Consider the following 14,507-nt stretch of genomic DNA (forward strand, 5'->3'; position numbering starts at 1 on the left):
GTAATGTGTAATAACTGTAAACTAAAGCTACAAAAGCAATATCAGCATTCAGTGTAAATTGAATATTCCTTTAACTGCCCCTTGGAGAGAAATAAAGTTGTTTGAATTGTAGTAAACTCAGGTCAACATCCAGTGAGGTAGAAGAGGTAACTAGATCTGTAGCTCAACAATAGCTTTATTTGGAAGAAATATAAAGGACCTAACGATAAGTGTGTGATCACAGTTTGCAGCTTAGACAATTAAAAGCAAACATATTTCAAATATCCGTAAGCTGCTTAAAATCTGTCTAATGACAGGTAAGTTACAGTTTTTACAGTTAAAAATACAAAAGCTTTTAGAGAAAATGCCTCTGACCTGCTGCAGAAGATAAAGGCCAAAACTAATTCTGACTGTGAAACCAGGCAGTTTATTCAGATTCAGTATATTATGCACTGAGTAGTGCTTGATCATGAAATAATGTATTCTTCTGCAAAACCAAGATGAATTATTCTGCCAGGAAAAAAAAAAAGTATAAGTATTTTTCAATGTTTTATTTTGCTTTAAGTATTTGGTGAAAAAACAATGTTTAAGAGCTGTGGCACTTCTCTAAAGTAGTATTTATTCTTTTCTCGACTCCTTTCTGACACCGTGGGAACTCTAAGTGCCTTTAAGCAACCCTGTGGCAGGTGGGAGCACATTGCCCTCAAGTATGTGCTGTATGTGAAGCACCACAACACTATTTCCCTATACTGTGCACCACCAGCTTGAACTCAAGCAGTATTTAGATCAGGCTTAAGTTCACTGATCAAGTGTCTGCTCCATCACCATTGACAGTTCGACACTTGTGATTACTGACAACAGAAAAATCTGCATGTGCAGCACATGACGTGCAAAATAAACACATGCAGATGGTTATTGTGAGAATCATTATGCTTCATTTTTTAGTTTTTTGCTTTTTCACAAAACATAGGCTACAGTAGATGTGATCTATACAGCTGAGCATCATTTCCATGGAAACTACAGAGGTTGTTTATCTGTGATATTTGTGCATCCATGGTTAAATCAGGGGTAAACAGGAGTGTTTGGCTGATCTGGGTAGCTGCCTGAGTGGATCTGTATGCTCCCTGGAATGGGACTGCTTCTCAGAATAGCCAATGGCAGATGCCTTCTCTGTGTTATTTGCAGCCCAAGGGCAATGGAATCCACCTTCCTGCAGTGAACTGTGGTGTGGTCCTTACTTCCCGACAGACAGGGGTTTAAGTTGAGAGGACAAAAATTAGTTGACTTTTCAGATACAAACTATCGTGAGGAGGCCGTTGCATAATGGGATCAGATAGACCAAACTAACATTAACTAGAAAAAAATATACCCAGCTTGAAATGTGGACAAACTGCAGGATGTTTGCTAAATACTGTGTTAGTTTATACTGAGCATCTTTTATAATTATATAAGAACCCATTGTTTTTCATTATTTATTATTACCCAATGACACTCATGAATAACATGTCAACCTTAAAGAAAAACAATGATTCCAATATATATATATATATATATATATATATATATATATATATATATATATATATATATATATATATATATATATATATATATATATATATATATATATATAAAATGCATCAACAAAACTGACTACTCAACTAAACCAACTAAACTTCATAAATAAATAAATAAACTAAACTAAACTAAGAAAACTAAGATTCCTAACAAAGTATACCAGTTGAAACTCTGCGCCTGCTTATATCAAGTCCTTCAGCAGCACTGTGCCAACCTCCCTCTGGTGTGTTTCAATACATTGCATCAGTAATTGAGGAGGGAAAAAAGAACTTTCAAAGATTAATTACCAAAAAAAAAAAAAAAAAAAAAAAAAAATAGTATATCTGCCAACACAGAATAATAGAACAGTTGACCTGGATCCATTTGTGGAACTGCATGATGCCGACATGGACACTTTAGATTTGTTAGAACAAATCCTGTTGGACAAAAGTGACGGTAGCTGCTCCTCCAGGACTTTAGTAGAACAATGAAGGAGTCAGAGACAAAGCAGTAAGTAAGTAAGTAAATAAATAAATAAGGGACAAAGCAGACATAAACGTTAAAAATAAAAATTTTATACCTACAATGTAAACTCAGTTTGAGATATATAAATCAGCAGTGTGTCCTGCGTCGGCAGTTTTAATGTGTTATTGCTGTGCCCTTGTTTTTGCTTTGTTTAAAATTCAACCCCCCGAGGATCTCTTTCACACCATTTATGTAACATGGTAAAATGTCTGTTTTTTGGAAAGCTGTGACAGAGTTTACTAGTTTACAGATTAAAGTATGTCCTGCTAACATAATTTTTACCATTTCATTTCACAACCAGCTACAGTCTGTCAAAGACACTGTAAACTATCTGAATACAATATGAAAATAAAATATAAATAAAAATTCTAATAAGATAAGGAAAAGAAAAAACAGAGTAGCAGAGATGTGGTGACTAATGTTAAGAAAACCTAAAACAACTTCGAAGCAACAAACTTGGCCGAGATGAAATCAAGGTTTAAGTATTGGTAAAGTTGGTTTTTAAGTGTGAATAGTGAAGACAAATGACACTTTTATCAGATCATCTGACCTCACGTCCCAGTCAGAAATGCATAACTAGATGTTAAGTATGACTCTCCTCAGTGTATCCAGCCATATGCTGTCAAAAATAAGCAGTAAGAAAATATAAAAAATGTTAAGCATTTTGAATTGAATCACATTTTTTTTAAAGTTGTATTTTTTTTTATAAAGTATAATTGATTATTTGCAGATTTCTTAATGGATGCGTCATAAAAGCTAAATTAAAAACTAGAAGGGAAATATAAACTAGATAGCAGTTTTGTTGGAAGACTGTATCTGTCCTTTATTGCTTTTCCATATTAACTCTGGGAGTGGAAAACAGAAAATTGTATGCGTAAAAAGTCCAAAAGAACAGGTAACAGAACTATTATAGTATTATTATAGTTTTATAGTAGTTGCATGCATTTAATGAACGTGTCTGTTGACAGCAAAAAGGAAACTCAGAAGCTGCAGGGAAGTTGCAACACACCCAGAGCACCTGCTCAAACAGCAAATGCATCTTGCTGATAGCTGTTGATGCAGACATAGCTACAAAGGGCAAGTCCAGATTGCCTTACTCAACAGACCAGCAGTGCAGGGTGTGGTGGCTGAGAAAGTGGAAACGCAGCTAAAATGTCCTGCTGTTAATGTTCTCTATCTTGATTGCAATCTCCAGCAGCAGCTGGACACCCGTTCTGGCTACTGGAAATACAGTATGGATTTCTTAGTCACCTTTTAATAGATAAAAGTTATCCCAGGACTATTTCAAATTAAAACTCATTGACAGGTTTTAAGGTCAATGTTGTTTCTTCCAAATTTCCGAGAAACCATAAGAGATGCAAGAAGAAGCATTTTGAAAAGATTCAATAACCACTTCACTGGAATCGGATTATTTGGGAAATAGAGTCCAATGAAGTGGGTTATAAATCTCCTTTCAGTATCAACCAGCAAAGTTTAGTCACTATCAAGGCAAAGAGAAGAAGCGAAAAAAGTTTTTTTTTTGTTTGGTATACCTGTTAGGTTTTAGGATATATGCTCTAATTAAATTGCACTATACAAGTGACACCCTGAAAAAATTCCAGCTATGCCTTTCATTGACAGCTGCCACATGCGCCCACAAGGCTTTAGCTCTGTAAGGCTCAACCAGAGCAAGAAGTCCACGGACTGGCCTTGTGGGACCTTGAGCTTAGTTCACTCAGGAACACAGAGCTCTAAATATTGCCAACATTTTATTAAAACGGTAAAAAATGAGAAAATAAAGAGATTTTTTTCTAGAGCAGACAGAAATGCTTAGATTGATATTGAAATAAATTTAGAGGTTGTGAGCTGAACAATGAACTAGCATCCACATATACAATAATCTTCAGATGAATACTGACAACATGCGTGCATGTTTAACATGTCACTGCTGAATGAGTTATGGAGCAAAGTTTTCACTCTTTGCTCTAACACAAGGCTGCACCGATTAAAAAGAAAGTGTTTAGCAAATGTTTTACAATTTAAAAAAAAAAAAAATAGAAACTGGGAAAAAACCTTTTGCCTCATTACACTCTATATGAATTTTGGTGACAGTTTGAAGATTTTGTACCTTAAAGTCAAAACAAACAAACACTTAAAATAGGAGTAGACATGCAGCTATGCAAAAGCAGCTAGCAAGCCTTCTTCCTATCTTTTATATTTAAATGAACATGCAACGTCTTTAAAAGTGTTTGTTAAATTTGGGAGACCAGTGGGAGACCAGAAGAATACACACAGGAAAAATATTAAGATAGAAAGATTGAACAAGTCTTCTAACACTGAGTAAACAGACTGGTATCTTAAAATGGAAACAGCAGTCCAGGTGTAATGTTGCACCTCTTAGAGTTGTCCAGGACTGAAGACGATTAAGTGTCATATATGTTCAGCAATAAACAGAAATATAAAAATACAAACATATTTATGCACAAGTTTTTTAAAAAGTCATTTCCTGCTTAAGTCTAATTAAGCAATTCAGCTTTTAACACTTTTATTAAATACATGTTCCTAATTTATAATTGCCTAAAAATACAATAATAAAACAAATAACAGGTTGTTAGATGTTTAGATGCTTTCATATGTGTAAGTATACTTACTCTTTAAATTCAGCTTTGTAAGATATGAATGTGAAATAAATATTATTAATGTCTTCATGTCTCGACATGCAGCCGGTGATGCAGAACTTTAAAAACTGCGCAGGATTCATTTGGAAGGCAGCTTCCTCGACACAATGGTCTTATTTATTTCAAGTCACCATTATGCTGAATTAATTTAACTCAAATGTAAAGCAGACTTTTAGTTCAAGCTGTGTCAGTGTTACAGCTCCTGGTAGGAAACCTAATTTGCTTAAGTAATTCTAAAATTATGGAGCACTAACGTTTGGAACTGCTTCAACCTTAAATATCCCAAGACAAATTATAAGATTTTTTTATTCTAATCTATCTATATTTACCCATACTTTAATTATATAAATCTGTTAAGTAAATACTAATACAGGCACAATTAGTTTCAGAAGCTATCCTAGCCATGTACTGTCAAAGTTTGAGTAATCACAAATACATTTAACTATATATTTTATTCTTTATCCCGGGACAATCATCCAAAAAAATACCCTAAAAATAGGTTCATTGGTTATAACCTTGTTAAGGTTACATCTTGGTGTGTGTCCCGTCATGGGCGGAGCCGTGGCATGCAAAGCTCGGGTTTATATGCGAATGGTGATGCCCGACTAAAGGACAAATCCACCTTCAAAATACCTTCTTTTATTCTCATCCACTCACATTTTTAAAAACTTTATCATTATTATTTTCTCTGGGGAAAAATAATTACAATGAGCAAAAACATTGATGAGGCTGTAACTAATGTAAATAAAATGTTAGTCATCATAAATTATTTAATTTAAATGTGAAAAAGTAAATGTTTACCAAAGAAAGAAAAAAATAACTAAGAAATCATCTTTGATTTATTTTTTAATTTACTACTTTTAGAAAACAAAGCAAATGACCTCCAGAGAGCATTAGGATAAACGTGCACTATGACCTTTGACATTTTGGGACCAGCGATTAAACTGAAACCAAACTGCGTGACTAGCTGATGATGTGCAATACTCACCCGTCTGCGACAGAAAGGTAAACCTTGCGCAATGATGTTGATGCTAAATATCTTAAGCACTTTATGAGGGGGTAACGATTCGGTGGCGATGTCCTTGGGGTCTGCCAGGTTGAGCGCCTGGCTCTCCATCGGGACACGCAAGGCCTTCTCTTTCCCACAGGCAACATTTGGCATCTTTCTCTGAGCAGTTGACGACGAGAAGCGGGGAATAGGGCAATGCCGCAGCATTGCGATACGAGCTGTCTAATGGATCATGTCTCAGAAAGAGTCTGAAAGTTGACTAGCTAAACTTGCAAGCAGACAACTTTCCTTAAATGACTGTAGAACCTTCCCTGGACCTCCAAACCATGGTGCAGGAGTATTAAAACTGCACTTACTGAGCTCCTACTTTCTCAGAGCTCATCCCCCCACCGACTGGCACCCTTTAAATTATCTCTAGGCTGTGACGTCACTGTTGTGCTCAAGCCAGGCGGAGCAGCTGATGTCAGGGCTTGAAAAGCGGATGGACCAGCTCAGCCTCTCCCCCCTCAGACAGGCACTGTGGAATCTGCTCTAATGACCCCTCCATGGTGGAATGTGCACAAGGTCTCATCCAACACAGCACATATGTGCCCAGGGGGCTTCCTCATTGTGGTCTTTCTGTGACCCTCCCGGCCTCCCAACTTGGTGACATGCATCACTGAGTACAGTTAAGTTTATTCTATGAAAACTGACATCATACGACAAAACAACAAAGCTACAACCCCATCTGAAGTATTTAAGCAAGGATTTGTAATATTCCAACTTTCTCCAGCTCTTCAATGAATCAAGGTGTTATGGACTGTATAGGTCAGCAACGACACATAGGATATTTCAGTAGTAGATGACAGTTGTCCAAGGTTAGTATGTGTGACACATATACTAAAAAGAGGATTCGCTTGACAGGAGTCAAGAGGGATGGGCCTTTAATTCTACTGAAGTGTTTCATATTAAGCTACAAAGACAGTAAAAGCAGCAGGATGTATTTCCTGTTTAATTAAATCTTGCTTCACAAGACATTATTGGTAGAAATGTAAATTTAGTAACACTTATGCCCTGTAGGCCCACCTACCACCCAATAAAAAAGACTATATGTATGAACTTGCAGACTAAGAGGTAAAAGACAACTATTTGTGTGCATGTTTTAATGTTCAAGCACAAACAAGTAAAGGATTAAAGTCTGGTCTATTCTCGAATCCACCATTGTTTGACAATTACGGCACCCGAACAGGGAACACTGCGGGGCGCTGACCACCCAGTCCAGCCAGTCAGCTGTTAGACGCCACTAACAGTGTCGGACCAGCACCCAGTCTGTTGATCACAGTGAGATCCAGCTAGTATGTTATCAACAGCTGTTCAGTCAATTGAAAATTCTGGACTGAAAGCAGAGGCAGCGAGCAAGCAAACAAATTCTTATTAAACATTTATCAAAGTAAAACTTTTACCCATTTAAGAAAGTTATTACCATGTTATAGTTTTCTGCCTTTGCACATGCAAAATATAATGAAAAACAGGCATCACTTTTGTGAACCAAGGGAGAATTTTACCTTAAAGCTCTACTTTCTAAAAAGCTGTCTGATGCTTGTGGTCTGCTCTAAAACTAGACGTTTCCACAACAATACAGTGTGTAATAACCAATGAGGCAGCACTGAGCACCGGCTTGTTTCTTGTAGAGGTTATTTGAGCTTTCAGACTAATCTTAGGCCATCAAGCCATGTGAAAGACACACTATTCCAGTCTGCTACTACATGATCGCCCTAATGTTTCTTGTTAAACCAAAAGGCTATTCAAGCGTATGCTACATTTTGCAAAGCTCATCCTCCATCCTTGATATTGCACTTTTCTTAGGATTTACGCTTTTTTTCCATCGAATAATCTTAGAAATTCAAAAGTTCTTTTTCCCATTGTCTGTTTGTTTTCCCATGACCAATAACTCTAAACCAAACCCAGATTCCTCTGAGATGGGAAGGTTTTTGAGTTCCCATAGTGTTTCCAAATTTGTGCTCTGGAAAAGGAAATAGGATCATGTCCTTTCATGACAAAGCAAAATTTCTCCTTATAAACAGGGAAAATTATACAACCCTGTTCAGCTTCACAAAGATAAAAACAATTACTCTAACATAGAGGGCAAATTATGGGATTTATTCATTGACAAACAATCAATGATTCAGCACAAAGTGTTTCAGCTCTTTAAAGTTACCCATGTACCAGCACCCTCATTACCACTGCAATACAATAAGACTGCATTTAAAACTATATTTACAACAATTCAATTATTAAACTGATTTAATACTCACTTCTTGATTTAATAATCACTAATTTGGTCAGTCACTTTGCAACTACACATAAAACACATCATTAGTCCTGGAGGCAATAAGTCAAGAAGCTTCTGGTAAAACATTACACTATCCAATTACTCCCTGCTCTGAAATGAAGGGTATAAATTCAGTTGCAGGTTGTGTAAAAGAAACAAATTGGATCATCTTGCACGTTTGATGATGTATATAGTTACAGTATTCATTTAGGATGGTTTCATAATTTCATAAACACTGTCAAATGTGGTCACATTCCACAATTCAGGTTCTAAAGAACATAAATAAATATAGTTTTTCTGCTTAACTTGATTTATAGAATGATTATAAAGGTGTTTTCTGTACAACTGTAACACCAAGTGCAGAGTCAATGCTGCACCTTGCCTGCAACAACGTTATTATATTATTAGTTATTGTTATCGTGTATCACCTCCATGATAAATATGACCATTCAGTGTTCAATGCCATACAGCAGAAGCTTAAAAAAGTTCAATTATTGCCCATGACAACAGCAACAAGAGTCTTCAATAAAGCCCATGACGCAGTCTGGGCTAAGCTGTAAAAATCAACCAGAAACTGTGAGCCACGCAAGTTCATGATTTTTCAGACTACTGTCTCCCTCTGGTGTCAGAGACTAGAACAACCGTGCTGCACAGCAGACGGATCATTTCAAACTTCTACTGTGGTCCCCCCAACACATTATAAGAATTTTAAGTGATAGAAACATTATTAAAAACAAACTTTTGCAGCAAAACCTTATCATTATTAAAGATAAATCATTAGGTCAGTCATATCCACATTAAGCAATAAATTTAAAAAAGCAATAAGCTCCTAAAAAAGGGGAAACAAAATATTTTTGGCCCACTTATTATTATTTTCCTAATGAGAAATAAAAATAATAGTGCTCTTTTAACCATATTTGCAATTATGTGCCAATTTGGAAAAGTTGTTTTAGGAAAGGTTCCCATGTTCAAAAAAATTATTTCCATTCTTAGCAAGCAAGGACTTTGATATATAATGTAGTGAAAATGATATGTATTGTCTTCAGGTTGATTAGGTGCATCAAGTAGAGGGCTAGTGGGAGCCAGGGCCTTCCTAGGATTTTGTATGCAGGTGTACATATACGAAAATAAGCCGGTAAAATCTTTAAATTTAAATTTAATGATCATATACATTATAGTAGTGACTAATTGCTTCCATGTTTGAGGCCACTGTGTAGGGGAAGTCACCTACATTAACAGGCCACTTTTTCTTTTTATTTAACTGGTGCCAATGAACACAGCATGCGTCAAAATTATACCTTTACTCAGTGGTGACTATGTTTATTTATTTATTACAAATCCTGCCCAACTTCCTAACCACACAGCTTAACTGATGTGCTGTACAGGTAGTTTTATCACTGTGCTTCACTCCTCCGTGTTTATGTCCGTGCATTCCGACCTCATGCCGCAAAATACCCCCACCCACTTTGCCTTTTCATAGCTCTGCAGATCCATTTGTTTTCAAAGGTCTCTGATGAGTCATACTGAGCCACCAAATCCAGAGAGATCACATAATGCCTTTCTTTATTAGTTATATTAAAATTAACTCCAAGGTGGACAAGCAGAGATATACCGTAGGGAGCCTAAAGTTGGCATATTTACTTCAGTTTAGCGTCGTCGCAAAATTAAAAAAATATTACTATTATTATTACTACGTCTTAAACAGACTGAAACTGCAGATTTCACTTAGATTTAGAGGGAATACCAAAGGTGCACCATTATTTCTGTCCTATTGTGTTTTAACATTTGATCAGTTTCTGGATTTAAAATGATTTACAAAGCAACTGCAAAGTCTTTTTACGCTCGATTCACTACTTCACAGGCTCACTATTTGCCAGGTTACTGAAACAAGAATACTGGGATACAAAGCTGTGATTAAAAATCTAAAACACACCAATATCACTTTCAAACTTTGTCTTTAGAGCTACAAAGTATAAGAATGTAAAATCCAATTAGTTCTAGTAGTTAAAATCTTACATTAAGATAAACTAAATTATTTCCATCATGGTATACTGACATTTCAGAGGGAATAACACGTTGTCATTGGGTGTGGTAGCATTGAGATTTTTCTCTTAAAAAATGTTGACGTACTGCATTCTTATGCATATCCTTAAATGGAGCATTAATTAAGAAATATTACAGATTTATAAAATCCTCTCTGTAAGTCAAGTCTGCAAGCTCACAGAAGTGAGTTTAAGTCCATTTCCCTGCAGTGGCACAGTCTTTAGATGGTTAATCTCTCATTAGGCCCGAGCACCGACGGCGGTGTGAAGGTCTGCTGAAATGCAAATGTTTATTATATTTCCAAATTCTTCTTCCTATTCTTCTCCTGAATTAATTGCCTTTTTGGAGGCCCTAACATGTCCCTAAACACACTAAATTTTGCCTACCATTTTGGTGTTTTACTTACGTTGCTTTTGAACAAACTCCTAGAGATTTCATCGTACTGCCATCCCATCAATGGGTCAGTATGTTCAGAAGGATCAAAGGAGTACGCATTCAGTGGGGGCGGGACCTCAAAGTTAGATGTTTTGCCATGAAAAATTAAACTGATATAACTCCCACATAAAAGAAGATATCTGCACCAAACTTCACAGGCATTATGTCATCTACATGTGAATTTTGATTCAATTATATAGCCACGCCCCCTGGGGACAGGAAGTCATATTTTTTACTTGAAGACCCATTTCTTTGAAGTTTTGGACACAACCAAGTCCAAATTTAGTCAGAGAGGAGAAAAAAAGTGGATGATGGTTTTTGGTAAAAACCTGTTGCTGCAGGGCGTGATAGTGGTGGCACAGCCATCTTCGATATGGCGCCGTGACATCATAAATCAATATAAACTAACATTGTACCATTAAGTATTATACAAAATGAAAACAAAAATATTGGATTTAATTCCATAGGAAGTTCCTTAATTAAGTTTGCTATCAATCTCATGCAGCTTTGGTCTGGCAAGTTCTTTGGTATCAGATTTAAATACACCAAAATTGCAAAATTACCTATGCAATAGCTTAAGTAACCAGCGTACATCACTGACAGTTGAAAATATATACACTCAACAAAGTCAGCCGTTTTCCCACAGTAGCTAAAACTTTCTCAAACACATCATGCAGCTGTGTTGGATTGTTTGAGAAACATCAGAGCCAACTGTAACTTCTTCCTATATTAAAAACAATGTAAGCAAGAACAAAATGTACCACCAATGCATGAAATCACACTACCCTGACTCACAGGAAGGACACAATACAGAAAACAAGTGTGACAGTTACAGAGAAACATGCCCTTCAACAGCAACAACAAATCCTCTTTACAGTGAAGGATTTTAGTGTAAGAAGAAAGCTGGAGGTAGAGAAGTCCACCAATAATAATGAGAAATTTAAGATTGTCGCATACTCAGCGAGAAGTGAGAACTTTATTCTTGTTCTCAAGGGTGAAAGAAGAAAAAAAAGTTTGTTTTGGTCTGCTAAGTGCAAACTCCACTGGATTGTGGGGGGTATCTTCTGCATTTGTTATTTCACACTTAATAAAAGGCAGGGTGGGGTTGTGCATGCAGCAGAGTCATGTCTTCATATGTCATATGCGTTGTATTCATTTTCATACGTTCTCACCACCTTGATCAGCTGTTTATTAAAGCTATCCGTACAGCCTTGCATTGGAAGTGAATGTTCTGCTATACACTTTTCTGCATTAAATACGCCCACCTCAAATTTCTGACCAATCACACAATACATCTTGTAGCCCCGCGAGAAGAAAGTTCTTCTTGGCTGATGAGTTGAGAACAAGCAGCAAGATGTCCCCAACCATATCCAAGACAACAAAATGATGTCATTTTGGTATTGAGGCCTAGAGAAAGCCTTCAGCTGCCATCAATGACACAACAAACCATTAACCTGAAAACACTGATGATATGGTACATAGCTTCTTTTTTAATGTTTTTTTTTTTTATGTCCTGCTTTGATACGCATACAATCATTACTTATCTCTAGGGGGTATAATAATTAATGGATAAGAACTGGATTTTAATGTTAAATATGTAATTAAACAAGCCAACTTTTTAGTTTAAAATCTGCTGACTGAGATTTAGCTGTAGATCCAGAGTCAATGCAACCTTTAAACAAACCCCATGACTTAGTCTGCACCATTGCCTCACAGCACTGTGCCAAGCAAGAGGAGTCTAAAGCTTTTGAGAGTGGTGATGCATATATTGTGATATGTTGTGGTGGGTTTTTTGTTGTTTTTTTTTTTTTTTTTATATATATCTTTGTCTCTTCACAGTTACATCTCCCTTCAATTGCCTACTAACTTATGAGATTTTTGTTTTTGATTTATGTGAAAAACAGGTGTTTGCTATCTTCCTTAATTTGCTAAATGGAGGAAACTGTGTGAAGGGAACCACAATCTGAAAAAATGCTATGCAGCTACACAAGTTTTTATCCATCTCCACTTCCTGATATATTACCCTGGCTCTTCCTTTTTTTTTTTTTCCACCTGCCAGAAATGCCTGAAAACAGTGCAGTTACAATGAGTTTGTGGACTTTGAAAGATTAATTTAATTCTAGCATTTTAATTCCACCTTGTCTAATAATGCAGTTTCAAATTCATTAAAACTTCCACACTGCCTGTTGTACTGTGAAGGAACCTTTAGGCCACAAGGTGGTGCTCCTGTCATAAATACAGACCATGCATACCCAGAGTAACATGGTTAGGAGTTTTAAATTGTGATCTATGTACAGCCTTAAAATTGGTTTTAGGTTTTTTCCTAACTTTAATGCCATTAGGGTTAGTTCACCTTAATTACATTTCAAGTGTAATTAATGCTCAGTGGTGAAAAACAACCCTCACATTTTAAATTCTTGCAGAAATTATCTTCAGGACAGTTCACACAGTGACAACTTGACTACCGAGTAACACCAATGAAAACTGGCCAGCTCAAGTGGTTGTGCTTACCTTCTTGTTGGAAGAGCTTTGGTGTGTACATCCCGAGTCCTGATTATTATTGGGGGCAGACACATTGTTCCTGAGAGAGGGAGAGTGAGACCCTTCGTTCCCTTCTCCCTCCTCCTCCTCGTCCTCCTCCCTCCCACTCTCTCCTGAATGTTCAAATTCATCACTCTCTTGGTCCATTTCCTCGTCCTCTTCCTCTACGTCCTCCTCACCCTCTTCCCTCTCCTCTTCCTCCCTTCCTTGCTCCTCCCCTCCCTCTGTCCTTTCCTCTGTCTCCTCTTCCCCTTGGTGGCTACTGCTGTTGTTGTTCTCCTCTTCCTCCTCATCCTCCTCCTCTTCCTCTTCAAGCGGAGCCTGGCCTCTCAATTGTCTCTGATCTGCTCCCCACATCCATCGGGCTCCTTTCTCTTCCCCGTTCACTTCATTTTGTGGGCCTCTTTCGTCTTCCTCTTGCTGCTCTTCTCCCTGAGGGCCATTGCTGGCTCCTGACTCGCTGGGTGCCCATGACTGCTCCCCATCCACCTGTGATTCCTCTGGCTGTAAAAAGTCAACAAAATATATTGGTGATGGGTAAAAAAAAAATCAATCCATTGTACTTTGACTTATAGCTTTTCTGCTGAAGATGAAAAAAAAAAAACATAACTAGAACTAAAACTAGTTATTAGCTGGGGGTCATTCACTCTAAAATCTGCTGCAAAGTTTCCCAGACACCCCCCATCCATTTTATGCTTCAAGAACTTTCACATCCAAACAATTTCTTTGGTGTCAGTTGGCCTTACCCTCTGCTGCAGCTGCTCATCATCCTCAACTACCCGGTTAATGTGTTCATCCTCATCGCCCTCCTCTGCTGCCTGCGGGGTTGCCCGGGCCGTAGAGGAGGCGTTACCTCGCACCGCCGGACCCCCAGGCCCCCGACTCCGCCTGCTGCTGCTGCCCCCCGACAGCAGATCCTGGTTCATTTCCAAAAGCCAGCTTGCTACCTCCTGGACCTTCGCTAGGCTGTCTGAGGAGGAGAAGGGCTTGACATTCTGCAAAGACACACAGAGAGAAACACACTTAACACAGACTATCAACTCTCAATAAATGCGTTCACCCGCCTTCTGTTTTAAAGAAAATAAACTGTTCACGTCTAAGACTTTTGGATATGATTCCTTACTCTTGCTGCATGTTTTATCTCAAGTAAATATTACTGACAAGGAAATTTCACTCTTTAATATATATTTGTGCTGCTCATCAGCAGACTGGGGGGAAAAAGTGTGGGAGTGTTTGGCTTCAGATCATAGCACTGAATGCTCTGCCTGAAACGTGAATTGATGAGCAGAACAGTCTCGAGAGCTACTCAAATTCCTGCAAAGCCAATAAACAAAGTCTAGTCTGTCAGATACAAATGAGAAACATTGCATAAATGTACCAGGAACTTATAAACTGTAAGTTTACCAGTTCTACTGCCAAGCAATTTTAGTAGCCACAAAGGTAAACAAAA

The 14,507-nt window shown here is 37.4% G+C and overlaps 1 protein-coding gene across 1 annotated transcript in view; it reads right to left on the minus strand.

The window, feature by feature from the left end:
- fbxw7 (F-box and WD repeat domain containing 7) overlaps positions 1 to 14,507 on the minus strand; it is a 104,332-nt gene that overhangs the window by 49,162 nt on the left and 40,663 nt on the right. Inside the window, exons 4-5 of the mRNA XM_041982861.1 lie at positions 13,804 to 14,052; positions 13,028 to 13,561 (exon numbers count right to left, since the gene is read on the minus strand). Coding sequence (XP_041838795.1) covers positions 13,028 to 13,561; positions 13,804 to 13,983 — 714 coding nt within the window. The 5' untranslated portion in view covers positions 13,984 to 14,052. The remainder of the gene's footprint in view (positions 1 to 13,027; positions 13,562 to 13,803; positions 14,053 to 14,507) is intronic.

Source organism: Melanotaenia boesemani, chromosome 4 (assembly GCF_017639745.1).
Source record: "Melanotaenia boesemani isolate fMelBoe1 chromosome 4, fMelBoe1.pri, whole genome shotgun sequence".
NCBI lineage: Eukaryota > Metazoa > Chordata > Actinopteri > Atheriniformes > Melanotaeniidae > Melanotaenia > Melanotaenia boesemani.